The sequence below is a fragment of the Cygnus olor genome, chromosome 4, assembly GCF_009769625.2.
Source record: "Cygnus olor isolate bCygOlo1 chromosome 4, bCygOlo1.pri.v2, whole genome shotgun sequence".
Taxonomy (NCBI): domain Eukaryota; kingdom Metazoa; phylum Chordata; class Aves; order Anseriformes; family Anatidae; genus Cygnus; species Cygnus olor.
Window position 1 is genome coordinate 20,251,159 of NC_049172.1, and position 26,539 is coordinate 20,277,697.

A 26,539-nucleotide genomic window follows, 5' to 3' on the forward strand; every position below is an offset into this window, starting at 1 on the left:
ACTTTCTAATGGATTATTAGAATACTGCAATGATTATGGAGTCTCCTAGGTACCAATTGCAGATACTCGTATGTCCTCCTCATGCTATTTGGCTGATTGTTCATTCACGTATGGCGATAACGTGTTCCAGCCTTTAATTGCAACAACTATAATGTATGCAAAGCAGGATGTCATCTGAATGACTTGGTGCATTGTGAATACAGCTAGTTCCTCAAACAAATGTTGGCACGTGGGGTTAGTGAATATAGATTGAGGACACGTATTTTAAAATTAATTTATTCTATTCCTGAACTAATCCTATCTGGTTTATAATGTAAAGTCAAATTATTGGCTGAGGCTTTAAATCCAGGGGTGAGGGATGGGGTGGAGGTGACGAGATAACAGTTCAAATGTTCAGAAAGGTGTTGGGAGATTTTCTGCTCTAGTTACATGGCAGCTACTCTATAGCTGCTCTCTGTGTGGAAGCCTCCTGTGGATTAGTAGAGGACCTGACAGATTAGGAGGGTATGGCAAAGATATATCGAAGTATCTTTGTCCCTTGACAAACAGCAGTGTCAGAGCTGTTGTATTTTTGCACTGTTTCCTATCTATTCACCTACCACTGGTTCAAGCTCTTTTGAAGATCCTTCTTGGCCCAATTCAATCAGAGAGGAATGGGATGATTATAGGTTTGTACTGATGTGTGAAATGAGGAGCATCATGGAGGTTAACCATATCAGCATGAATTCCTTCAAAGCTGCTGGATTTGCTTGTGAACTTTTGAGCGTTTATGATCTTGTAGGAGCAGAGTTCTGCTACTGTAGATGTTTAAGGGAAACAATGTTAAAATGGTCCAGATCTGCTTCTGAGAGTCTTCTCATTGGCAGAAGTCAGGAATGTTCATAGGTACAGAAGGCCTTGGTACAAAACTGTATCTCCTCCATCCCTCTCCTGCAGTCAGGTCTGGGTAAAAATCATAAAGTGCCACTTAAATTTCTTTCTTCCCCAACAGACCTCTGAGTTCCTCAGCCAACTGTTAGCTCTTCCTTTAAACATTTTTTTTAAAGTCATTTAGTATCAATTTCATGAGAACTGATAATTCCTCAAAATGGAGAAGATTTTCTGCCTAGTTCACCAAAGTTAACAAAACAGATTATTTATATGCAGTAACTTTAACAAGTATTTAAGGCAAAAGTGTGATTCAGTAAAGATGGCATTGAACCAGGTGAACATACTCAGATCTGGAGGCTATTTTGTAGAGAATAATAATATGTGGACTTTCACTTTTCATAGTAAAAAGAAGTAGGCAGTGTGACTGCAGATTTGGCATCAACTAATGCAAGATCTCTCCATAAGAGGGGTCCTCATAATTATTCCTGTGCATCATTACATTCTAAGATAATTTTGTACATCTGCATTAAAATTTTTGCTTTTCTGACCACAGTGGAGCAAGTGAAAATTTAGGATCTGAGCAGAATAATACTGCAGATATGTTTGCCTTTGTGTTACCTCCTTTTCAAAAATACTGTCATCCAAACTCAAACAAAAATAGAAAATGCAAAGGAGTAAGAGATAAAACAATTAGAAACATGGTCAAAAGTTGACATCAGGAGAGTTTGGAAACTTTTAGACTGCTTAGTTTAAAATAGTAAAGACAACTACAATTTAGTGAGTGATGTTAAAAGGTATATTGTTTCTCTTTTCTCATAATAGAACAAATGAAGATTAAGTTGCCTAGAAAGGGAAATTAAATACTGTTTGATTAAATACTGCTGATTAAATACTGCTTGTTTACAATCCAACATTAATTCTTAAATATAGTATTGCCTTAATTCTTTTCTCATTAGTATTCCACAGTATACGTGCATCATTTAACAATTGTATTTTGAAGGTAATATAAACTGGAAATTGCCAGGAGTTAAAAAGAAGCTCTTCTTGTAGGCTTATAATTGCTGAGGTGTTTGTATTTTCCTGTATAGTGTTCTAGCGTTCAACATTGTTGAATATAGGGCACTAAGATAAACTCTTGATCTGGCACAAATTCCTGTGTTCCTAAGTATTCTCCAAGATCAAAGTACAGAACTTACTCAGTCTTAAGTGCCTCCCAGAACTTGTTGCAGGGATGGGAGAGGAACAAATACACCATTTGAAATAGATGGAATGAAAATGATTACAATGAATAGGGGACAAAGCATGATAAAACTAAACCTGTGTCCAGAATAACATTAAATATCTGATCAGATCTGTCCACATAGGTATTCTTATTTCTTCATTACTTGAATTTAATTGTTAATTGTTAAAAACTATATTTTATTTAGACAGTTGACAGGCCAAAGGATTGGTACAAGACAATGTTCAAGCAAATCCATATGGTTCATAAGCCTGGTAAGTATGCTGTTTTCTTGGCTGTGTAGTTCTCGGTGGTATTAAAAAAAAATGCACTTTTCTTCATTTTGATTATCTGCCATATGAAAATGCAAATGTTCACAAAGTGTGAGACAGTGAATCAAATCAAATGGTTGAATTTGATTACAGAGTTTGCTGCAGACAGAGCAATTTTCCTCTTCTAGAGACTGTATATTTAAAATGGATTTATTTTATTACTAAAACTAAAAATTAAAGTGATTAAAATAGGCATGCAACCAGTGTTATTCCATGTCACCATGGAATTTAGTGAAGCAATTCTCATCTCTAGTGTCAGGGATGAGCGATTGGCCACTGTAAGTCTCCCACCACACTATCTTTCTTTTGGAGAGCTCACGTGTTAGAACAGTGCAGGCTGATTTGAGGGTACATTTTCTGTTTGAATTGCATTTTTTTCCATATAATTTTTTTTGGTTTGCTTTGCTTTGCTTTTTGCTGAAATGGAGCTTGGTGACATTAGTAACTTTAGAGTTAACTTCCTCTAGTGAGATGAGAGCAGACAAAAGGTAGAGAGTAGGCTTGGGGAAGGGAGTAGAGCAGATAAACAGCTATAACTTATATGGGGCTAAACAGTAATATATAACTTGGGTGGCATTACAAGAAGGTACCATTTCACTAGCAAGATGGCAAAATAGCTTATGGTAAGTGTAATGGGAAAAGAGTGAATTCAGAAAATGCCTACATGAGATGAAAAAAAGAAATACAGCACTTGATATGGTACTAATCTTGCTTGAATTTGCAAAAACAAAGCTGTGTTGCTATGATAAACTGGCACATACTACATTACTGTAACATGTATATTTCTTTTTGTAGATGACGACACAGACATGTATAATACTGCCTATGCATACAGTACTGGTAGGAATTATTCCCTCACTTCAAAATAAGTCTTTTGTTAACGTCAGCAAGTAACAGGGGTAGTTAACTATTCATGCTTGCTTTTTTAATGCTTGCATAAACACTTTTTATCATCTTGTTTGATCTCAGTTGGTGTTTTTCATGCCTTTTTTCCCAAATGAAACTAAGTTTAATTTTGGTTTCATTCTTGCCACAGAAAAGTATTACAACTGTGGCCTCTTACTGCAGATGGGGTGCACTGTAATACTCTAGTTTCTGATTACATTACAGGTATTTTCACTAATGAGTATAAGCAACACAGCCTTTTGTAATAAAAAGGAAAAGAGATCTACTGTGTGAAAGTACAAATACTAATTACATATATAGGAATACAAAAAGTCTTAAAAATGCAATAATAGTGCCTTATAAAGATGCTTCTGTTTTATGAACTTGTTCATATTTGTTATAGGCACTGGTGATGATGTCATTTAGCCACAAGAAAAACATATTAATCATATAGATAAATAATTGTTGTATCTTTCAGAATATTATAATCATGTGGCAAAATTATTTACTAGAACCAAAAATGGAAGTGTCAGTACACCATATGTGCAAAAAAAAACATCGTGCCTTGTGCAAAAATGCCATTCATAATTCTTCCATTTCAGTGTTAATGTTGCATTCAGCATGCTCTCATACTACCTCTTAGTGTAATATTGAGAGCATTTGTGTGTGTGAGTTATTCAAGATCCTATTCAAGATATACAATTGCCTACTCATCCCAAACTAGCAGTAATTATTAAAACAATATAAGAACTGTGCATTTCCTGCCTCTCCTCCTCCGGCTGGACATAGAAAAACTGAGAGACAGGATGAGCCTTAGGGTTAATAACTGGTTGTCATTAACAGCTCTGATAGATACATACAGCTAATAACTCTTCTGTCCCTCCTGCCCCCTCCCCCAATTAATCATTAATTTCTTTGAACTTCACTGCATTTTCCTGTGTGTCCTGTAGCTTTATACATAAATGTATGAAAAGTATTATAATGAATTACATAGCATGTACGTATAATATATATAATATACTTTTAAAAATGCATTTACACATTTTTATAACCTTGCAACTTAATTAACTGTGGATTCTTGTAGCATTCTGTGTTTTATTAAAATTCATTCTCATGCTGTGACTATTTCTGTTTTTGTTTTATGTTAGGTAGCTACAGTCCATCCTTCTCTGCTCAGGCACACCCAGCTGCAAAGACACAGACATACAGACCATTGTCTAAAAGCGCTTCTGACAGTAGCTCCGATGCCTTTAAGGTCTCATCTCCTTTACCACCTCCACATGTGCCACCTCCAGTACCACCACATCGTCTGCGGGAAAGGATTACACCAGAAAAGTAAGTTAATAGATTTTCAAAAAGTGTTCTCAGTATGTATAGTACTCCAATTACAAGATACCATGAAGGAAAAAATAGCAGCTATAGAATGATATGAATGTAAGGGCTTTACTTAAAGGACAGTCAGGTGATGAGGGGTAATCTTCATCAGCAGTGCAGGCATCATGTATAGTGCTGCCATTTCTTCAACCTGCTGAAGAAGTGCATATTCTTACAAGTGATACCATTTAAAAGTATTTGTCATTCTCATTGGTGGGATTGTCCTGCTTGTTGTGTTTCAGAAGAATCCATGCTCTAGCAGCTGCCTTGAATAGTTAGTCCTGAGTAGGAGAGACTGCTTAGGATATCAGTAACAAAGCAAAAGAGTCTAAATGTTTTTAATTGAAATTCAAGAAGAAGCAAAACTTACAGGTATAGCAGTCAACCTCCATTTCTCAACAACTCAGAAGAGCTTTATGTCCTGTTTTTAATCTCTGTCTCCTTTTTGGTAGACCAAGAAGGTGTTTACAGATTAAAGGACATTTGAGATTTCTCATAGTTTTCCAGCTACACAAAAACAGATCCCAGTGTTTAGTGTCCAGTCTGGAAAAAGTTAATAACTCTGGAAATAACTATCTACCCTTCTGATATACAAAGTGCCCTGTGCACCAACTCTAGACTCTTTTGGCATAACTGTAGATGATATCTCAAACAAAAAGTTTTTTATTTAGTGTTTGCATTCATGAGTGCTGTGCATTAATATAACATTATACTATTCTCCATTCACGTGTGTGAGTATTTATATATTTTAATATGATTTTAAATCACTGTTTGTTCCATTTGTGGCTATAAGCCCATCTTCCCTAATTACCCTTGAGCAACAAAACAGAAGTAGCCCATTTTTTCAGTTTGGACATTGTAAATATTTTTATATGTAGAATTTGAATGATGTTAAATAGTTTCAAATCATTTGCAGTTTACAGAAAATACAGTAACAAAAAAAAAAAGGATACTAAGTACTAAAAATTAAGACTTATGATTATGGCTTTTTCTAAAATCTGTAGGTAGTGGCAATTTAAAAAGTAATCCAGCAGGTATATATACTGCAGATGAAAATGAGATTGCTCGATGATTATTGATTTTGGCTCCTCCTGTTGTTGAAGACAATTTTCAAGTGGAAATGATGGGGGTTAGAGTTGGACTATCTCCCAAAGGCCAAGAGGTTTGAATTTGTTAGCAAGTCATACAGAAGCATAGATCTTGTTAGCAAAAGGCTAAAATATAGATCTGCTTAGCTTTGATCTCTGAAGTTACGTGAGTCATCATCCAGTGCTAGGCCAAATGCCTAGGTCACAGAAGCTGAGGACTGTTACAATTCCTTTTGTCAAGCTTGAAAATAACTGCTTCAGCACTTAATTTGGATGTTCAGCCTCTCCTTTTTAATCTCCTACTTGATAGGACAGGCAGTGAAAATCTAGGTTCTCCAGGCCAAGGGATGCCAAACATGTTAGTTATGCTTTGCCTGCTGCTGACAGCTATAGCTCATCAATCTTTTCCTGCCATTGGGAGATTCTTTTTTTAATTGCCTATGAAGTATGAGTATTTAAAATCGCACATAAGAGGCTTAGGTCCTCATGTATCGCGGTTTTCTAGCTGGGGGCCAATGGGGTTTGCATTAACAGTTGGGCTCAAAAATATAGTCCATAAGGGATTATAGGCTAAACATTGTAAATGAAAGTGGATTCAGTGTGAACCAGAATTTCAGTAGCATCCTTTTTTCTTCAAAGTGATATGCAATATAATAATGGAACTTGATCAGAACATTTCCATTTTCCAGTTTGTTCTTAAAAAAAAAAAAAAAAAAAAAAAGTTTTCTCCTCTGAAAGTGTAGTTTTGCCTCAGTGAAAATGCACAATAAAAAGCCATGTGTAAGTTCTTCTCTTGAAAGGTAGGGCATTTTATAAATAGATGCATCTGTTTTCCAGAAATTGCACTGTAAACAAAAGCTAACCCATAGATTTCTTAAGGCACGTGACGCGTTTTATTAGGTAAGGTCACATCAAATTGAGTCACATCAGAAAGCTTGATAGAATTTAACCAGAGCATGTTATTTCTTATTGTAAATGCAGGAAATAACTGATGAGACTTCCTCTTTCCTTCACCCATTATGTGAGTTACTAGTGGATCATTTGCCCCAGAGCTACAGTTATTCCAAATGCAATATGGGTAGTGACTACAAAAATGCCATGAGAAGATAGCTCTCACTGTGATAGTAACTACCAAACTACCCACCCAAAATGTGCAGGTAGCTATTAAAACAACATGGTATGTGACTGAAAAAAAAAAAAAAAAAAAAAAAAGTATTCTTTGCATAGAACTATTAACTTGAAAGCAAAATTATAATTGTAGAGATACTGGATAAAGTTCTGTCCCAAAGTTGACTCCAAATACTTGTTCTTGTTTATCTATTCAAAGTTCCAAGGAAACAGAATATCCTATTTACAGGATATTCAAGAGCAATTCTACTACAGATTAGGACAAGGAACACCTATTAAAGTTTCACACTCTTGTAAAATAGTTCCTCATTTTTTGTTTCAGAAAATTTTGTAAGTTTTTCAATGTGGACTTAATGTCATATTGTGTGATGACGAAAACATCTACCGTTCTTTTACCTATGTTAGTATAGTAAAAATAAATTTTGCGTAAAGTTGTAGTAAATTTGCAATTTGAGAAGGCATGCCATGGTATTTTAACACAATATGTCAGGAAAGTTTTTAACTGGTTCACCAATTCAAAGAATAAATGATCACATAGGCTGGACATACCTAGTATTTTTCTTGCAGTACTGAATATACCTGCTATAATAACTGCTATAATAACTTTACTGCTATAGTAAAGATGGGATGCTAGGCCAGACACTTCACAACTGAAATCTGGAAAGAGAAACTATGCCTAAATTCATTTGGTTTTGTGTGTATATCGCATTTACAGAACTGTAAAGGCGATGGCTTGACAGTCAATTAACTCAGTTGTTCATATTTGTTATTTAGAAATGACTGGGATCCCCCTGACAGAAAGGTAGATACCCGCAAATTCCGTTCTGAACCAAGAAGCATTTTTGAGTATGAGCCGGGAAAGTCATCAATCCTTGAACATGAAAGACCGGTAAGAGACGTACATGAAATAGTAATATACAGTGAGAGGTTTGGTGAGAGATCATCATTTTATTATTTATCACTGATTATAACTACTCAGATGAATATTGAAAGTCCTTTCTCAAATACAATTTTGCAGCAATTTTTCATTGCTCTTTCCTGAAGGGTGTCTTGAAAATATGAGTCTGGCTTATTTGCTAAACTTAGATCTTCTGTTTTTTCTAAGTCAAAGAACCACTGTGCAAATGTGATGGATGATGAGTAGAACTGTGAATTAATAGAAGCTGCTTCTTCTAATTGGCATGCATCTCCAGCATTCATTTTCAGTAGTAGCAGGAGCACATATGATTTCTGGTTAATTAATGCATAAGAATAAACAATTTGCATTTTCAGGATGTGACTAATTGTACCCTTAAGCAGATTTTGATCCAATATCAGTAAAGGTAGCCAAGAGAGTCTGTGAAATCTCAATTTCTGAAAGAGTTCAAGACTCACCTAGACCCAGCCCTGAGCAACCTGCTCTAATTAGACCTGCTTTCAGTAGGAGGTTGGACTAGGTGACCTCTGGAGGTTCTTTCCAGTGTTGGTTACTCCATGAGTACCAAGTGTACGTGAACATGTAATTCAAAGTCTTTATCACTGCTTTCTGAATAGCGATTGCAGCTGTGGAATTGTTTTACACGCCTGTTTTACAAAGCTAAGCTTAATGCATGCAAAATGACCATTAACAGAAGTTTTCATTTGTTGAAAGACACATTCACCCAGCCTAATTTACCTTTGTGCTATCTCGATACTTTATTATTTTAGGAAAATTGTCACATATCAATGGCAGTATTTTCTTTTCTTGGGATTTTACTTTGAGGCTGTAACAGTTGAGGGAGTTTAGTTTTAAAGAAGGTTTTTATGTAATTGATATTGGGTTATTATTTGTGTATGTATTGCTGCATTACATGCTTGTTCACAGAACTTTTTTTTCTAATTTAAAATACATTATTCAAATAATTCAATTCCAGAATATGTAATATGTCAACAGCATGAAACACCTGTACTAAGAACCTTTTCCACATTTTTTTGTGGTCTTTGCAGAAATGTGACTTCTGTAGTGTGTTTCTGTGAAATTAAGTTCTTGCAGAACTGATTCACTTTTGAAGGAGGGAGTTGGCATTTCTCTGTGGACTGCTAATTAATCAAACTAATTACATGGGATTTAGTATTTGTTGTCAAGCTGCACTTAAGAAATAATTATATTTAAAAAGCAGTGACATCTGTTCTGAGCACTTTTTTGGATTGCAACAGTTGCATTATACACTGAGGTCATTTACCAGCCTTTCCAGTGCCAAAGAATAACAGCAGATTCAAGTTTTTTTATTAAAAAAAAAGAAAGAAAGTACAGTAATTTTTCAAGGATAGCCTCACTTTTCTAATAAATTATGTTTTTTACTAACTTTACATGAAAAATCATATAGGAATTGCATTATTGATTAATGTGGTCATAGATACAGTTTTTCAATTTTAGTGAACTAATGAGATGACAAAAAAGTGAGCTTTGCTGACTGTTCCTGGAGCCTTTTTTTTTTAAATGTGTTTATGCATTTTAATTTTGATGTTCTCAATCAAGAGGTTGGATTTTGAGCTTTGTTTGTTCCTTATAATATTTTCATTCAGAAAAGCCTTAGTCACATTATACTTGCTGAGTTGCGTCAGTCAAGGGCAAAATCAGACTTCTGTCATCTGAAGCTTAGATTAGTAGCTGATTTAAGAAAATTGAGGAACTTAAGGAAACGTCTCTCTATAGAATAAATCTAAAAAGCTGATGAAATAATATTCAGAGAGAATTGAGAGATTCTTTGTTTATGTGTGGTTCGGAGCAAAAGACTGAAAAACAAGAGTCATGGTAGAAGTTATGCTGACATTAGTGTAACTATTAACTAATACGAAAATATGTGAAATAGAGTAAGTTATCACAGTTCTGGAATTTCTGCTGTGGATAAAGATGATGTTTAGCTTTATGTATTCATGTAATTCCTTTTGACCATGTTACAAAAAGAAAAAGATGTGGTTGCACTGATGTATTTGGTTTCCTCGTGTCCATTGAATCAGATATGGAACGTACAACTCTCAACTTATCAAAGGATGATCAGCAGAATAGGTGCCAAAAGATTTTCTTGTGTGTCTAGGAAAAGCTGATATCTGAAAACATCGTATCAGTTCCAAATTCAGAGGCAAATTCCGAATTCACAACTCTGTTAGTATTGCATAAGTTTCTTTCATTTTGATCATTTCAAAACATTTTGATTTTTGATATCTAAGAAATCTGTTCTGATTATATTAAGATGTTGTACAAAATATGGATGATAAAAATGAATATAGTTCATTAGTGTTGTAAATGTTGGACATTTACAACATCCAAATTTAAAACTGTTACTGTATCAGTTTTACAAAAAAAAAAAAAAAAAGGGGGGGGGAAGAAAAAGTCAGAGAGGTTCTCCAATGCCCCAAAACTTACTCTTATTTTTTTTTCTGAAATTAAATCATTTCCATGTCTACTTTGCATTTTTGATGTAAACGATTTGAAAAAAAAAAAAACGGGGGGAGACGGGACAATATTTACAACTGCCTTTTATGACACTAACCAGAGCAGATGATGTTGAAAGATCAGATTTCCCATTATTAACATAGATACTACATTGGAAGCAGTTGTGATTAATGTGGAGGTTAGAAAATAGGAAGTATATAATAAAATGAGATTCAATGTAAGATTAATATTTAGTGGGAAATTTAATTCACCAGATATTCATTAGAACAAAAGAACATAAGAAATAATAAACCTAAAATAAATGAGGTAGTAATAAACTTTAAATGAATAGATCAGTTAGGAAGAGTTGGTTATCTTTGTTATAGACATAAAAAGATGAGTGAAATTTCAGGTTGTAACATCATGTTGCAGCCTTCTGTCATGAAGCAGGGAATTATGTTTTTTCTTCTGTAAGTTGACCTTGTAAGAGTATTAGCCATCTACAAAAAGGAGGGGGTTATGGTTGGCGTTTTGAGATTGTAACTAAAAGTAATGGAGTGAAATTTAGAAAATTAAAATTTGTACTCAATTACATTAAAAAGTGCTCTGCAAAAATAAAAGTGACCTTAGTCTGTTTAATAGTCTTCCAAGAAAAGGCAGTTCCTTTTTCCCCCATTTCAATAAGCTCATAAACCATTATCATAACCATAATCATAAACCATTCTTCTAATAACATAGTACTGGTAAGGTGGTACAAAAGTTGTTCTGATGTGTCTTTCAATCTCCATTGTCTGTGATTCAATAAAATGCTCTGTTTTTTCTCTAATATTATCAGGGCCATTGATTTGTTTCCTAAAATGTTTACTTCCAGTAAATAAGTAAATTGTAGTGTAATAATTTAATCTTACTCATATGAATATAAAGTTAAATATTTATTCTTTACCAGTTTCAACCTCATATATATGAAGTAACAACTTCAGATTCCACAATTTGTACATTTCTCCCTTCCTTCAATGAAGCAAGTAAGGAAAAATTTTGGTGTTGCTGTAAAGAAAGACCGAAAAATTGGGACAATCAATAGATTAATTTATTTTCATTGTGTTCTAATCAAAGCACAAAAATGTTTGTGCTAGTCAGATAAAACTTTGGGGTTATTTCTATTCTAGATTTTTTATATGTATGTTCAATATACAAATTTTCTACTGAGTTTATATACAAGAGGATTTCATAATCAAAGTAAATTTTAAAATATTCCTCTTGTCAAATTGCAAAAATTGGCTGTGCTTGCACATTGATGCACCTCGAATTTTTCAACTGTAGTGGTTAATTTGAAATTTTCTTTACGTGACAAGTTTGGTCACATTTGACATCACAGCCTGGTTATGAGAATATGCTACTCAGTATCTTATCTCCTGTAACACTTTCTGTGAAGTAAAATATTTGTTTTAATTGTGTTTTTAAATTGAATTACAAATTCCACATTTAGGTATGTTATAACATTACAAAATATGTCTTCTGATAAAGATATGGAGAGACTAAGTCAATCTGATAGTGGACTTGGAGCCACAACAACTTTCTGAAAATCGTCAGAAGAAAAAGAAGAAACTCTATGGAACTAATAAATAGTCAAAGCCAAATTAATGACAAATGTCTCAGTCCATTGTTCCAAAGAGACTTTGGTGTGGTGTTTGAATTTGCAAATGCTAAATATTAATTTGACTATGCAGACTCTATCATAAGAGCTACTTAACCCACCATTTTAAACTCACACATTTGATTATTACCTGTGAATGTCTACCTATGTATATAAAATGAAGCGCAGGCAAAGCTGTATGCCAGACTGTAGATATAATTTTTAATTAACCCCAATATTCTGTACTTGAGTATGCTGATACAGTGCTGTGTTGACCATTTGATGCACATGGCGAAATGAAGATACTTATTGGTCTTTAAATGGTAAATTTAAAACGAGCAATGGAAATGCTACTGAAAGCTAGCTTAAGGACAAAGTATGGGAGGGAATTTACCTTCCTAATGCTTTTATCCTCTGTTCCAGCAGTTTGGGAGATACTTTGTAAGACCAAGCCAAAATCGTTTTTTAAAGTCAAAATAATTTGTCATAATTTTAAAGCCAAAATAAGAGAGTTAAAATGAGTCTCTTATTAGGAGAGAATCAAAAACAGTCCTCCAGCAAAACTGAATCTGGAAGCCAAGTGAAATCAATTGCCTGTGGTAGCACAAGGAATGCAGCGTCCTCCCAGGAACTGCTAGGCAGCAGTGAAGTTATGAACTTCAGCACTCTTTCTTTTTGTTTGCTGCCCTCTGCGGTTCAAACTGTAAATAAAAGTAGGACTTGTGTGCATAGAGTTAACTTCACGCACTCCCTTATGCTCTCATTGCATTGGCACACTACCATAGGAGGAGAACTTGAATACTGAGAAACTGCATTAAAATACACTGTTTCCATTTTTTTCCTTACAAGCAGATTTTTATTTTTTATTTTCTAATTTAGCATTCAACTGCTAGCAAGAGCTTTTAAAGATAAAAAGGGAGCCAGTTACCATTTCCATTTTAATCTGTCTGGCTACCAGGGTGGAAGCCCAGTGCATCTGGTGGTGTGTTCTCACTCCCTACAAGGAGGGAGGGACGCCAGGTCACCAGTGTGTAGGAATGGGGCTGCTGCTGTCCAGGCAAGCATGAGGCTAATAAAATTGAGGCTGGCTGCCCAAGGAAATAATGTCAGTAGGCCTGGATTTGTAGTGCCAACAGCTCCATGATATCCTTTGCATTTCAAGGGATTTATATCTCAGTAATTTGAAACTAGTTCCATTAAGTGAACACCCATTAGTGGCTGCAGCACATTAACTGGGCTCCCATAGTGCATCTTCTGGTTCAGTTTATGTGAAATAAATTGAATTTGTGTATTCCAGGGCTCCTCTGCAATGAGAAGCACAGTGCAGTAAGACAGACAAGTAAGAGAGATTCCCATCAAAAGGGCATTACTGATATATGAAGTAAAATCCCAAAGTAGATGCACCCAATTGTTGATTTTAACATTTCTGTCCCAGGAAATTAATTCATTGGTATAATATAAAGATTAAAACATGCTATAAATGTTTCAACATACTGTAACTTAGTTAGGAGAAATCATGAAAAGCAGCTGCTTAATACTGTCTTCGCATATTATCCAGATCTAAATTGTGGATTTATATATTTTTTTAAGGTAAGCAAAAAAAATCTGATTATGCCAAGCATTACCTGTAATGGGATACTGAGTAAATATAATATGAATCATAGAATCATTTAGGTTGGAAAAGACCCTTAAGATCACCAAGTCCAGCCATCACCTAACACTACAAGCCCACCACTCTAATTGCCACATCCACTCCATCACCTCCCTGGGCATCCTGTTCCAATGCTTAACCACCCTTTCTGTGAATAAATTCTTCCCAATATCTGATCTAAACCTCCCCTGTTGCAACTTGAAGCTGTTTCCTCACATTCTGTCACTTGTCACCTGAAAAAAAAGACCAGCGTCCTCCTCACTGCAGCCTCCTTTCATATGAGGTCTCCCCTCAGCCTCCTTTCCTTTAGACTAAACAGCCCCAGTTCCTTCATCCCTCAGATGAAGTATCTTCTGTATTTTTGAATCTGTTGTATTTGCATTCGTGCTTTCATCTCTCTATAGAAGAGATTGGTGTATTTCTGAAACCATATATAATCTCTAATATGTCCAGATAGTCTCTAATATCTCCAGATATTGCGTGAACAGCTCATAGATATGTGAGCACCGACGTAGTTCAACACAGCTGTTGAGCTTTCAATAGAGCAAAGTTGGCAGCCCATTCCAGTAATGTCAAAGGCAGCAAGAAAAGTGCTGTAAGATTTTTAATTACCTGAAATGGTCAAGCACGCAGTGTTATCTCTTGCAGAAAACAGAAATAGCTGTGTGATTGCTCTGGTATATTGGTGGCAGCTTGACTCGGGAGGAAAAAGTGTTACGTACTTAATCACCAGAATCATTCTTTATGTAGGACCTTGTCTCCTTCTTTGAGGATTGCTTTCTAGGTCACACCATAATTAGTGTCTGAGTTCTGATAATTACACTTGTCGGGGCCTAAATTTTAAATTCAGAAATATCTTCAACAAGAGGCTTTTTTTATTCAGAGATCCTTAAGACAAGAGTTCACTGTAATTCTGCGCTGCGTGGCAGCTTACATCAGATCTTACAAAGGAACTGAAGCTGTTTAGAAAATAATTAAGGCAGCCAAGTTTGCAGTGGATTAAACATCCCATTGGGAGCTCTACTGTTTTGCACTGTCATGTTTTCATGCTACTTGAATAAATCTGTCAATTATTCTTCTGCTCATTGAAAAGCTTTCTTAATGCTGTCTTCAGTTCCTACTTAATCCCTTTGCTGTGAGAATTTTCAGATGAAAAAAAAAATATTTCACTGTGGAAAAAAAAAACACGCTTTATGTCAACAAGTCCATGAGAGATAAAGCATTACAAAATGCTGCTAAGGCTAAAATTATGGAATGCATATTTTTTGTTCCCTATTTTTGACCATAGGGTTTAAAACATCCTAGTTCCATTTGATCCCCTGAAGTGGGTTTTTAATATAGTCATGCCTGACTATCTCTGCTCAGTGCTTGCTTCAGGACTGCAAGACCCAGAATGAACATGCTCTGTGAGAAGACAAAGGAATGAGTGAAAGCAGTAGTGCCAGAATTATGTCGTTATTGCTGATCACGTTGTCTAGCTGAAGATGACAGTCATTTAAAACATGTTCTAAACAAGGAATCTTTAGTAGCCTTAAATGTACTTAATGCAGTTGTGTTTATAGAAGTGGTCAAAGAGGCCTCTTAGCTTTATAAGAGTAATCTTAGAATGCTTAACATCTTCCAGTCATTGGAAGAATTGCAACAAAAAGTATTAAAGTTGCTGGTCAATGACAATTCTTGAACAAGAATATTTTCTGTCTTAAATACCATCTTCATTCTTTGGTTTTATTCCATTGTTTTCCCTGTATTTGTTTTGTGTTTGTGTGTGTGTCCTTGAAGTGACATGGCATTTCTAGCACTTTGCTCAGTGTGTGCCTTTTCCTTCCCTTTTCCTTCACAACTGCTCCAGCCTGATCACGTAAACCCAGATGACATAGATTTAGAAAACGAACCCTGGTATAAATTCTTTTCAGAACTGGAGTTTGGACGGCCGGTAAGTGAGGGCAGAATATTAATATTTAAATGTTAGGGGAAATATTTTAATAAGGATTTACAAATTACCAAATTTATATCCCAGTAAAATTAATATGACTTTTTTTAGAAGGGTCAACAAAATCATCAAATGCATATAACTTTTTTTTTTTTTTTAAGTGAAGCCTAAACCTGCCAGGGTTGTGACTTTAATAGCTTAAATACAGACTACATATTAGACAAATAGTAGTGTGTAAACGTTTAAGAACAATATAAATTCCACATTAAACAGAACTGTTTACTAGTCCTTCTAAATCTTTTGCTTTTGGCTCGATTAGGTTTGAACAATTTTTAAAAGCATAAAACAATACTGACATGCCATGCTTCATGAGGAGCTTGAGCACTTGGCGCAGGGTCCTGGAGAGTGTTCTGGGAACAAGAATCTGTTCATAAGTCATAATCAGAACACACAGCTACTTCAGTGAAAGCAAAAGAGAAAGCGAACTACATACTTCCTTTTAAAATTTGTTGTCCAGTGGTCTGTAGTGTATCACATTTATCACTGATTACCTCTCATCTCCTTTTATCTAGCCTCTGAAGCTGGTTTGTCATTCTTCCATATAGGTAGGCAGAAACAGTCCAGATACATTCTTCTGAAGAACAATATGTGAACAATGTTTTTGCTAGTGCAGAATAGTTAGAATAGCTAGTGCAGAAACCTGAGAATATAGTGTCTCCCGTAAGATAAAGAACATTGAGAGTTCCCAGCAGAACGTCACTGTGATGCCTTATATTCTTTTGTCTCACAAGTATTAAAAACTGCTAGTATTGATTCAGTCATTCAAGCTGTAAATTTTACCGCCTAAAGTTACTAACATTTATTAAGATGCTTAATAATTTACAAAATATTGTAACACGGTCTTCCTTCCATTCTACCCATATGTGTCACTCTTGTATCTGATGTTGTCAACACTTAGTTTCTAACTGTGTCACCTTCTCCACGTTTCATTCCTTGCTGCCATTGATTCTCCTCCATTTCATCTCTGCACTTCTGCTTATATGATGCAGCCACCTAAAAAGCTTTTGGAGTATGTTCGAGACAGTTCTTCTGGTGTTTCCAATGAGGTAAATGAATGATTCTTGTTCAGATGATTCTCTTGGAAAGAAGGGTTGGCATGCTCGCCATTTGTGTCTGTTTGTTAAAATTTAGTGGTTTCCTCCTGATAGTTATGAGATGTTTCTAATTCACAATCATTGTATCTTTGTCTTCATATCTTTCCAGATCACTAGTGCATTTGGATGTTGATCTTATTATCCTAGGAACTGTGAGTCCTTGTCCCCAAAACTTCTCAGAGATTAACACTCAGAATTACACAACAGCCCATATGTCTCTAACTCTTGACAAATTCCCACTTCTTCAGAGTTGGGCAAGTGCGGTGCTTTCAGACATAAATACATCAGCACAATAGTATTTTGTATTAAAATATCTGACTGCAAATTGTATATGTCAAGTCAAAGCCTTTGTGGCTGAGCTATCACTTCTCCATTTAAGTATTTTTTGGTTAAGGTTGCTAATCTGGAAACACACAATTGATAATCCTGTTGTAAATTTGTAACTGAAGAATTGGCAGTCACTGTTATTGCTCTGAATAAAACACATCAAGATCAGGTAGTGGGCTGTCATTGCCCTACTCTGAGTGGGAGAGATGCAGGCTTTCATTCCTCCTCCCCTCCCCGCTGTTCTTAGAGTGGTAGGGCAAAAGTCAGTGAATCCTGTAATGATGACTTTACTTCATATGGTGGCTTTGCTTCATTCATATTCATGATTCACTCTCATCTTCCTTTGGAATCTCCAAAAATGAAATGAAAATTGTAACCTTAAATTGTTAATTGTGTTGCACCTTGCTCTGGTTTGGTTTAAACTCATAATTTTGGAAAAACTTATGGTTGTGAAATTTAGGCGCAGTTCTCTGAGATAATAAGCTTCTAGCCTTCACCGATACTTGGGATTACTCTATAGATCAGACCACATAAAAGTCCTAGTATATGATTATTTGAAATATAATCATGTTCAGTAAGTCTGTGTAAAATAGCTGTTAAGTAATATTGGTTTTCTCTTTGTTGAATTTACAAGGACACTTGTATTTTAGAACATTAGAACCATCATGCAAACAGAACTGTTTGCTGTTTAAAACTTTGCCTACCTTTTCTAACTTCATTTTCAGTTACCATTAAAGCCTTGATGCATGAGAACAGCTAAAACATTGGCTTAACTATAAATATATATGATTTTTTTTTTTTTGGTAGAACTGACTCAAAGTATTCAACAAAGTCTACATTTGGTAGTTTGGGATGTTTCTAACATTTGATTGTTTTTGTCAGGAAGCCTTTATCCACATGGGGCAGTCTTGGATGTCCTGGAAGGTGCCTACCTAGCTTTAGAGATTTGTGGGGGGGTCATGAGTACATGCCCAATAGCTGATAGGGCAGCTGCTAGCAGTGCTACCTGCTCTTGGAAATAAAAAAGCAACCATATCCACTGCTTGCTTTCAACTTTCCCCTCTAAGCCATTTCAATGTGGCTCTAACTGTGGGTAGAAGTCATAAACTCCACACGGCCTATGGATAACAGTGTACATCTGTGGTAAAAATCAGTATCGTACAACAAATGTGCCTCCATATGTGCCTTTCAGAGAAAAAACTTCAAAGATAGCATCAGAGAAGGGGTAACAGGGCAAGTTATGTTCCTGGTGATAAGAGTATCAGAAAGGACGGAAAGGAAAAGCTGTGTAGCAGGCCAGCAGTCTATTTTGGCATGGCACACACTTCTCGCTGTCTTAGGCTGATCACTGACACACTATTTATGGCCTGGGGAATGCTGTGGATAAAGAAGTTCTCAGTGGTTTGGTTTCAGTTGTGAGTTACGTATTGCCTTCCAAAGGAGGCAGTGGGAGCTCTACTGCCCGTGGGATTTACATCACGGTCTGTGTAGCCCTGGAGTAGCCCTGGAGCCACTGCACATGGCGCACACTGTCACTGCCTCAGCTGTTTGGCCAGGATCTGTGACAGATGGTATCAGTCTGGTCTCTAATGGCAGGAGTGGCACCAGCACAAGAAGGCCTGCAATGACAACTAACTGCAATGTTTGTACTGCCTCATGCAAAGGTTCCAGCAGGGACCACCTGTGAGCCTGAGGTCCGTCTGCTGATACCGGTGTGCGGCAGTGACTGGTCAGCAAAGCTGAGATTGGTAGTGGTGGCCAGGTTTGAAATAATTCTCTGGAATTTTCCAGGGCATGCTCAACAGATATTTTGTGGGTATGCCTTCTGCATGGGAAGCACACAGAACTGATGCCGTTGCGTCACTCTGTTGTGTAGCAGTGTGAGGAGAACTGGGGTTACACTACCTTCAGTGCGAGCAGCTCTGCTACTGCTGACTTTTATGGTTTTATTGCAGACAGGCCTCATAACATTAGCTATTTTTCTTAAAATCGTTGAGGTTGGATAGTTGGAGAATTGTCATAAAGCAGTTTTCAGGTTTCAGAGGACCTCAAGAGAAATCTTGAAAATTTCAAGATTTCAAGAAAATGTTGAAAATATGAACTGAATGGTGAAGTCTCAGGAATAAGGACCTCTTTCAGAATTTATTTTAAAAACAAATATCATGATATTTTGTTCAGACAGAATAAGTTAACAGTAATGCACTCATCATTAGCCCCATACATATTCCAAATATAAAACATGGAAATTTCCTAAGTGCTAGGAGCAAGTTTATTGTCTGTTTGAGACTATCTGATGACATATTCTCTCAGCACACCTCCATAACAGAAGGAGCTCCAAAGTATAGGCTTCTACTTATGCTGCCTGTGGAAAGGTGTTTTAATTCTTCACTCATTTCCTAGAGCAGATGGTATGGGTTTGTCTCACAGTACCCCTTCTCTCTAATATATAGGTCCATAGACTTTATGAGCTAAGTTATAGTACATAAAATACTTTGGAACCCATTTCTGTTCTTCACATTTTTAATCCAATCCACTAATTAGTTTTTATTTTAACGTGTCATACCTAGGGTGTTTATTACCCAAGAGGAATACAATGGCAGATGATTTAAAAAGTATGCAAATCTTGAAATTCATGTTTTACTACTAAAATGAAACTTACAAGGAATAACTTCATTTATTTGCAGAAAAAGAGGTTGGTTTTAGCAAACTAAGAAAAATAGTATGCTGTGATAAAAGTTGACTGTATTCCACAGTATTGTGTACTCTCCCATCATGGAATAGAGCATGTGGGGAGCAGCACTGCACAGAAAGCCACCTGGGAAAGGGGTATGTCATTGTATGAGTGAGGCAAACCTTCACTGCTGGAATCACTTAACACTGGGAAAAGCTGTGTCCTTGTCAGTAATGTTGGCAGGCTTCTCCCAACCAGCCATTGCTACAAAAGACCTGCCCTGCCGAGACAGCCACTCTCCTGAGATGGCTGATGAGTACTTTCCCTTGCGAAGTATCCTTGAGAACATGGGTTACATCCCACTGCCTCAGCTTGCTCCTCTTAGCAGCAGCTTAATTCCCAGGTGGTGGGGAAGATCTCTCTTACACAGGCTGCAAATTGCAGCTGGGCATTGCTTGATGTCAGGTTAAATTGTTGAAATGTTAAAGAATAAACACAATAGGAATTTATAGCAGATAGATTGCTATATATTGCTACCAGCACTTATTAATGCAACTTTCTCCTTCCTGCCGTAGTGTACACACTCTGGGTTGCATGTGTGTCATCCTCTACTGTAAATGAGATGTGGATGAGCAGAGGAAATCACATCTCTTCTAATATACTGTGCCTTAAGGTTGTATTGGATGTGCTGAACATGGCTGCGTGACAAGTAGCCCTTTTCTTTAGGCTAGCACTAAAATAATTCTGGAAGCTTTTATTTCCAGCTCTGCTGGAAATCTGTGTTACAACTAGTTCTGCCACAGTGTCCTACAAGTTGGTTCAAGTATAACTGCTCAGGAGACAGCTGGAAGTATAGGAGCCTACTGCTTCCATTTCTAGTGATCAGTTTTTGCTGCCATTTTTTTTGCAGTGAGCATATTCTTTTTAGATGACTTATCAGAGGTTTGTAATATCACGTGAGGAGGGATTTTACCTTTGTGTTTATACAGAAAGTGAATTCTGGTCCTAGCTGGAGTCTATGAACTTAAGAGTAATATAAGTATTTAACAGTGAGAATAATGGTAGTAACAAATAGTAAGACAGAAGAAATACTAATCCACAAAGCAAAGAAATTTCTGTTTTAGAAAAAATAAACATTTTGAAACCTTATGCAGAGATCAACATGAGTAAGTTCTAGAGAACTTATTTTCTCTGGAAAACAGCATTAAAATCTTTGATTTGTTAACATTTTTAACTGTTTATATCTCAGCTGCCATCCTTACTAAGAGTCTGAAAGTTTTTTACCTGTTTGGTTGTTGGGTTTTTTTGTGTTTTTTTTTTTTTAACATGATTTAAATTAAAGTACAGTTAAAAATTAGTGGGAAAATGGGAAATGATCATAGCTCAAGTTTTAGGTAATACTTGATCCATATTGTGTCTGTTTGTGTGGTTCTCCCTGTCTCAAAGTTTAATAAATTTCAGTATAATCTGGAAATCAAAACTTCAGTTACTGTCCTGATGGGATCATTTGGTATGTGATACAGGTCTTAAATAACAAAGTCTACTGACAAATACCTTTGAATAACCATATTTCTGGACATTGTCATTTTAGCTCTCTCCCTGTATATGTAGTTTCAACAGTTCCCCTCACACATCATTTAAAGTATTCAGTGTCACATGAAATCTGTTCCCAAATACTCTCAGGTGATTTCTAAAACTATACATAAGTGTCACTTAACAAATCTGGGAGAAGTCCTATTCATGAAGTTGCAATTCAAATCACTGAAGAAGAAAAAAAAAAGAATATGTAAAAGAATATATATATATATTTAAAAATAAAGGCCCTAAATGCTGTTATTTACACAGTGCTTCTGTACAAATAAAAGTGTATAAAGATTTTCCTATCCAGAGAAGAAGTCTAGAAGGCTTCCATAGAGAAAAATAGTTCCCACAGCTTAAAAACCTGTATGATAGTTCATTTCCAGTCCATTGGGTTAGCTCTGAAATGACATCCAAAGAATTTAAAAGAAGTTTAACTTTTGGACACTGCTTTGTCCTCAGGAATAAATGCCACAGGAACTATACAGTTCAGTCTAAATTCCTACCTAGTTACCTACTTAATTGTGGTATTACTGAATCCTGACCGCAGGCTTAAAATCTATGAATGATTGATTTAAAATTAGTGGTCATTAATAACTGACTTTATATTAATAATAAAATTATGGAGCAGTACTCCATTCCTTCATCCGGGATTTGTGCAGTAGCTGCTTCTCCAGCTCCATAAGCAATGACTAATGAATGGTCTGTGTTAAGAACCGTTCTGACCAGGAATACAAGGTGGTCAACAGTCAGCCAGAAAAAAACATGGGTCTTTCAGCTGGTTTTAGAAAAATGTTCTGGCTATAATTGATTGTGGGATTTTGGTGAGTAATTGTGGGGAGAGGGCAAACTCTGCAGACCTCATGCAGGAGTAATTTTCAGATTTTCATGTTTTCACAGCAAAATTTCATTTCAGCTGTTGTATATGTATTTTCAAAAATGGTATAGAGAAACATGAATTTAGATCATTATTTAATTGTTCTTTAAAAGAAAAACATTACTGAAATAGAATATGAAACAAAATCTAACGATGCTTTTTACAAACTGCCTAACTATCTTCATGAAATACTGCAATATCTGTGTGCTGGAGCACACAGCATGTTAATCATCATGCTATGTTTTTATAAGATGTCACAGAGTAACAAACATAATAAACATCATAAGCAGAAATTGTCACCCTTTTTTCAAATACAGACATATAACAGCTTCATATATTTGTTTTCACAGACTTCCTTATATCATCACTCTTCAACAGACAGAGGCCTGGACAGGCCCTCTAGGTAAGAAATACATTATATGATTTCAGTTGTCACAGATTATACAGCCAGAGGTTTTCTTTGTGACCTGAAGCAAGATATTGAAGAGTCAGATTTTAGCATTCAACTTGTGGGCTCCTAACACAGAGAGGATGTTTGTATTTTGATACTGAAGTGCAATTCTTACTTTTGATTTCCAAGGACTTACTCTTTGCATTCAGTATAAACCATACTATATTTGGGGTCTTTCCAGTGACATCACTGAGCTGTGTTCAGTCAAGTTTCTACTGAATTTCAACAACCTATCATTTAACCTTATTGCCTGCAGCACTTCCAGTGCTGTTCCCCCAGGCATTCTACCTCAGCTGTTCTCTGTCTCTTTGTCTCACCTTTACGCTGAGCTGCTACTCTAGTACAACAGGCAGCTCACCATTCATTTTTTTATCTATAGCTGCATTTTTTTTTACCATGCCTACTTACACTGTTATCTACTAAAGCAACTCCTATAATAATTTATTGAGTGTCTTGGACGACTAGACTGTTTTACTTGTTTAAATCCCGGTTTGGTACAGGTATCTCAATAGCCAGATCTTCTAACCTGTCACAAGGGTTTTCTTTAATGTTTGTGATCTTAATTTACATTGTGACTACCCTTTCCTGCCTATATCATACCTCACACCAGCTATGTTGCCAGCAAAAGACAAGATTCTCCACGCTGCCCAGGCAAAGCCTGGTGTTTCAGTGCTGAGTGATAGGCTTCTCCTAGCAGGTTGAAGTACCAGGAGGATGGGAGAGTGCCAGCCCATGGTAAACTAGGAAAAGGCAAATACCAAAAAAAAAGAAAAAAAAAAAAGGGCTTTTCAATAAATAAATGGCCTTTAATGTAAAAACACAATTTCATTTAATTTTTAAATAAAATGTTTTTGCCACCTTATTAAGACAAATATGCGAACACTTTAAAAAACATTTCATTTGTTGCTGTTATTTTTACAGTATTTCAAAAAAACTCTAAAAAACTTGGTATGTTTATTTCAAAGCCTTCACTATGAAAACAATACAACGATTTTCTACAAAACTTTAAAACAATCAGGTGAAGAAGAAATTCAGCTTTTCTCTGAAGCATGCTACAAGAGATCTGAGACCAGTGCTTCTCCCCTATACATGTTTCTGACGTGTTTCTTCCAGTATTGTTTAATCTATAAACAAATAATGTAATTACAAGCTTCCTTTTTAATTCTTGAATTGTGATCTCAGAGATTAGACTGCTACTAATACTGCTTATTTCTGTAGTTCTGCAAGTACTGCGAGTGACTACAGGAAAAGAAGGAAGTCAGAACCTGCTGTAAGTCATCAGAGGGCGCACAGTGACCAGAATGCAAACAGGCCTAATGTGGGCCGGACAGATATGCAAGGCCCATATACCACCCTTAGAAAGCCTTTAACTAGCTCGTCTCCTTCTTCTCCGTCAAGAGCAAAAGGTAAGAGGAGAACATATTCGTTAAGAGAAAACTACTGATGATGTGTTGTGCAATACCTTGGTATTAAATGCACCTGTCCACTGTTGCTGGGTGCACTTTGCTGGAAGATTTACTGTAGGAAGCAACGGCTTTGGGCCTTTTATCAAAGTCTAACTTGTTTATTCTTACACGTGTCATTCTAAGCTGATCAAAAGCTGGATTTGTAACAAGGGTTTTCCGGTTTCAACTGCCCCTTCTAGGAAAATGAAAATTGATTAAATAAAGAATATGATTTGTGCCATAATATATAAATCCGTATAATTTTATGAACTACACTATTCTCTTATTAGATTAATGAAATTTTGAAACTGTTTTTAGTATATAGAGAAAGTAAATCAAGACGAATAGTATTTAAGATTAAAGATGTGCTGCCATAATACTAGAACTTCCAAATCTATAGCAAATGTATTGGACATTGTCAGTTATCAGGACCTAATTTAATCAAGCAAGTATCCATAATCTGATTTTTAATTTCATAAATTCTTGAAGTATTTAGTACAGAATATTCAATCTAATTAGTTTCTTTTTTTTTAAAGTAACTTGTAATTCCGTTGCTGTTCTCCATGTCTCTCCAGAAAAGATACTTGAACTATATGGTTTGATTTGATTGGGGTTTTGTTTGTTTGGTTTGAGGTTTTAGGTGTTTCCTGCAGCAAGACAAAAGGTTTCCAGTAAAATATATGCTGGAACTAATATATAGAATAATATCTATTACAAGACCTGTCCTTCTCTTCCAGTTATTATTAGTCATTTATTTGCTGTATTTTCTTAGCTATACTTTCCAATCAGCCGTAGATGTATTAGGGATTGCATAAACCTTTGTAAAAGATAATTACTACTGAAAAGAACATAGCGTTTAGGCTGCAACAGACAAATTTAAACAGTGAGGAATAATGAGTGAAGTGATAGAAAAGCAACTGTATTTTAAACCCAGTGTTATGGTAGTAATTTAAGAAGTGGGTAAACTCATCCATTTGGTGCACCAGGCCAGGCAGTGTAAAGGTGGTAAACCCCACTTATCTGCATTTACCTTTTACTACACCACTAATAAGGAGCACTCACCATGACTTAAACACTTCCAGTGTTTGAGAAATCCTTTCCCTAAGAACATCTACCACAGCTACTTAATTTTTGGAAGGTGACCTAGCCGTGTCACTCCATTCTCTCACAACATTATGAAACTGAGCAGAATGTTAATTTTTCTTGGAATTAACCATTTTGTTAAAGAAGCAGCACATTATAAGGGGTTTGATCAGCATGGATTTTGAACTTGAGTGTTTCAGTTTCTGATCCAGATTCATATTGTTCTTATAGAAAGCAGACTGAACTGCTTGAAGCATGTCCTGAAGTGAATACTGCCACTTGACACCACCGAGAAAGTTCAGCTCAAATATAAGAGACCAGGGTTCCAAATTTAACTCATAGTGACTCCTAGGTCAAGAATGGTCAAGTAGAGATAAAGATATGTCTTAAAACTTGTTTGACGTCTCAGGCTTCACTATGAAAGTCAAGCTAAGGGTTATTGTTTCTGCTACCTGCTGGTTAGGCTCAGTAAGCTGATACATCTTCATTTTCACCTGTGCAATGGTCCCTCAGCTTTCTTCTTCTGCCCTCTGTAAGCTGTATAAAATGCCTCTCCCTTCAGTGCTATCATACAGGAAAAATGCTAGCCTGACAGTCTGAAAAATTTTGTCAATATTCTTTACTCATGTAGTTGCCTAATTTTCACTGACTTTCAGATTGTCTCAGGAAAACTGTTTTCAAAAATACATACTTTGAAACTTCCCTTCCCTCCTGTTCAGCACAACAGATGTAAAATTCAGCTGATTTCCTCTAGCAGTCTTGAGAAACCAAGATTAAAAAGTAGTCGGAAATATTATATTCATCATTGCAATTGTCATTACATTTTAAAAGATAAAAATAACCCTACCGTTTGTCAGAAGGATTTCTGTCAGAACTAAATGAGTGTCTTTGAGGTAGTTGTCACTCAGTGACAAGTAACTGATACAAACCAAGATTCAAGCTCAGGTTTTTTACTTGTGGGCAAAGCCATACCCAAAACAAGCACTGTACTAGATGGAGAGTATGACAGTTTCTGGCAATAACTCATGGCAAGCTTTACAAGAAAGATAACCAGGTTTGTGAGGTGAATAGCTAGGATTTCAGCTTTCTGGAGGAAACTAGAAATGAGCAACTCTACGATCATTCATATTTGTTCAATGTGCGTTCCTAGTCCCTTCATTGCTTCTTGGTATATCCCTGCTACATATGAGCAGGGGATGAGAAATTTCCCATCTGATCTTATAAAAAGATTTATCTTTTTCTTATGTTAGAAGAATATACTGGTGCTGTGAACTCTGAACACTATTCAGCTCAAAAATTCTGAACAGCTTTCAGAACGCACAGGTGTCAATGTATTTGAAATATATTTAAGAACATAAAAGGGAATAACTTCCTAATGCTCATCATTCTATTTGATGTAAACTTCTTATCAAGGAAAGTTGTATTAATTTAATTTAGTCCATTTCTGAC

General features: G+C 35.9%; 1 protein-coding gene across 20 annotated transcripts in view; it reads left to right on the forward strand.

Annotated features, from left to right (window-relative positions):
- SORBS2 (sorbin and SH3 domain containing 2) overlaps positions 1–26,539 on the forward strand; it is a 158,138-nt gene that overhangs the window by 105,140 nt on the left and 26,459 nt on the right. For 15 of the 20 annotated variants that reach the window (XM_040556548.1, XM_040556552.1, XM_040556550.1 and 12 more), the window contains 6 exons: positions 2,298–2,364; positions 3,217–3,261; positions 4,455–4,641; positions 7,671–7,785; positions 22,462–22,514; positions 23,781–23,968. In XM_040556548.1, the coding sequence (XP_040412482.1) occupies positions 2,298–2,364; positions 3,217–3,261; positions 4,455–4,641; positions 7,671–7,785; positions 22,462–22,514; positions 23,781–23,968 (655 nt within the window). The remainder of the gene's footprint in view (positions 1–2,297; positions 2,365–3,216; positions 3,262–4,454; positions 4,642–7,670; positions 7,786–22,461; positions 22,515–23,780; positions 23,969–26,539) is intronic. The other 5 variants (XM_040556551.1, XM_040556559.1, XM_040556564.1 and 2 more) reach the window with 1 other exon arrangement.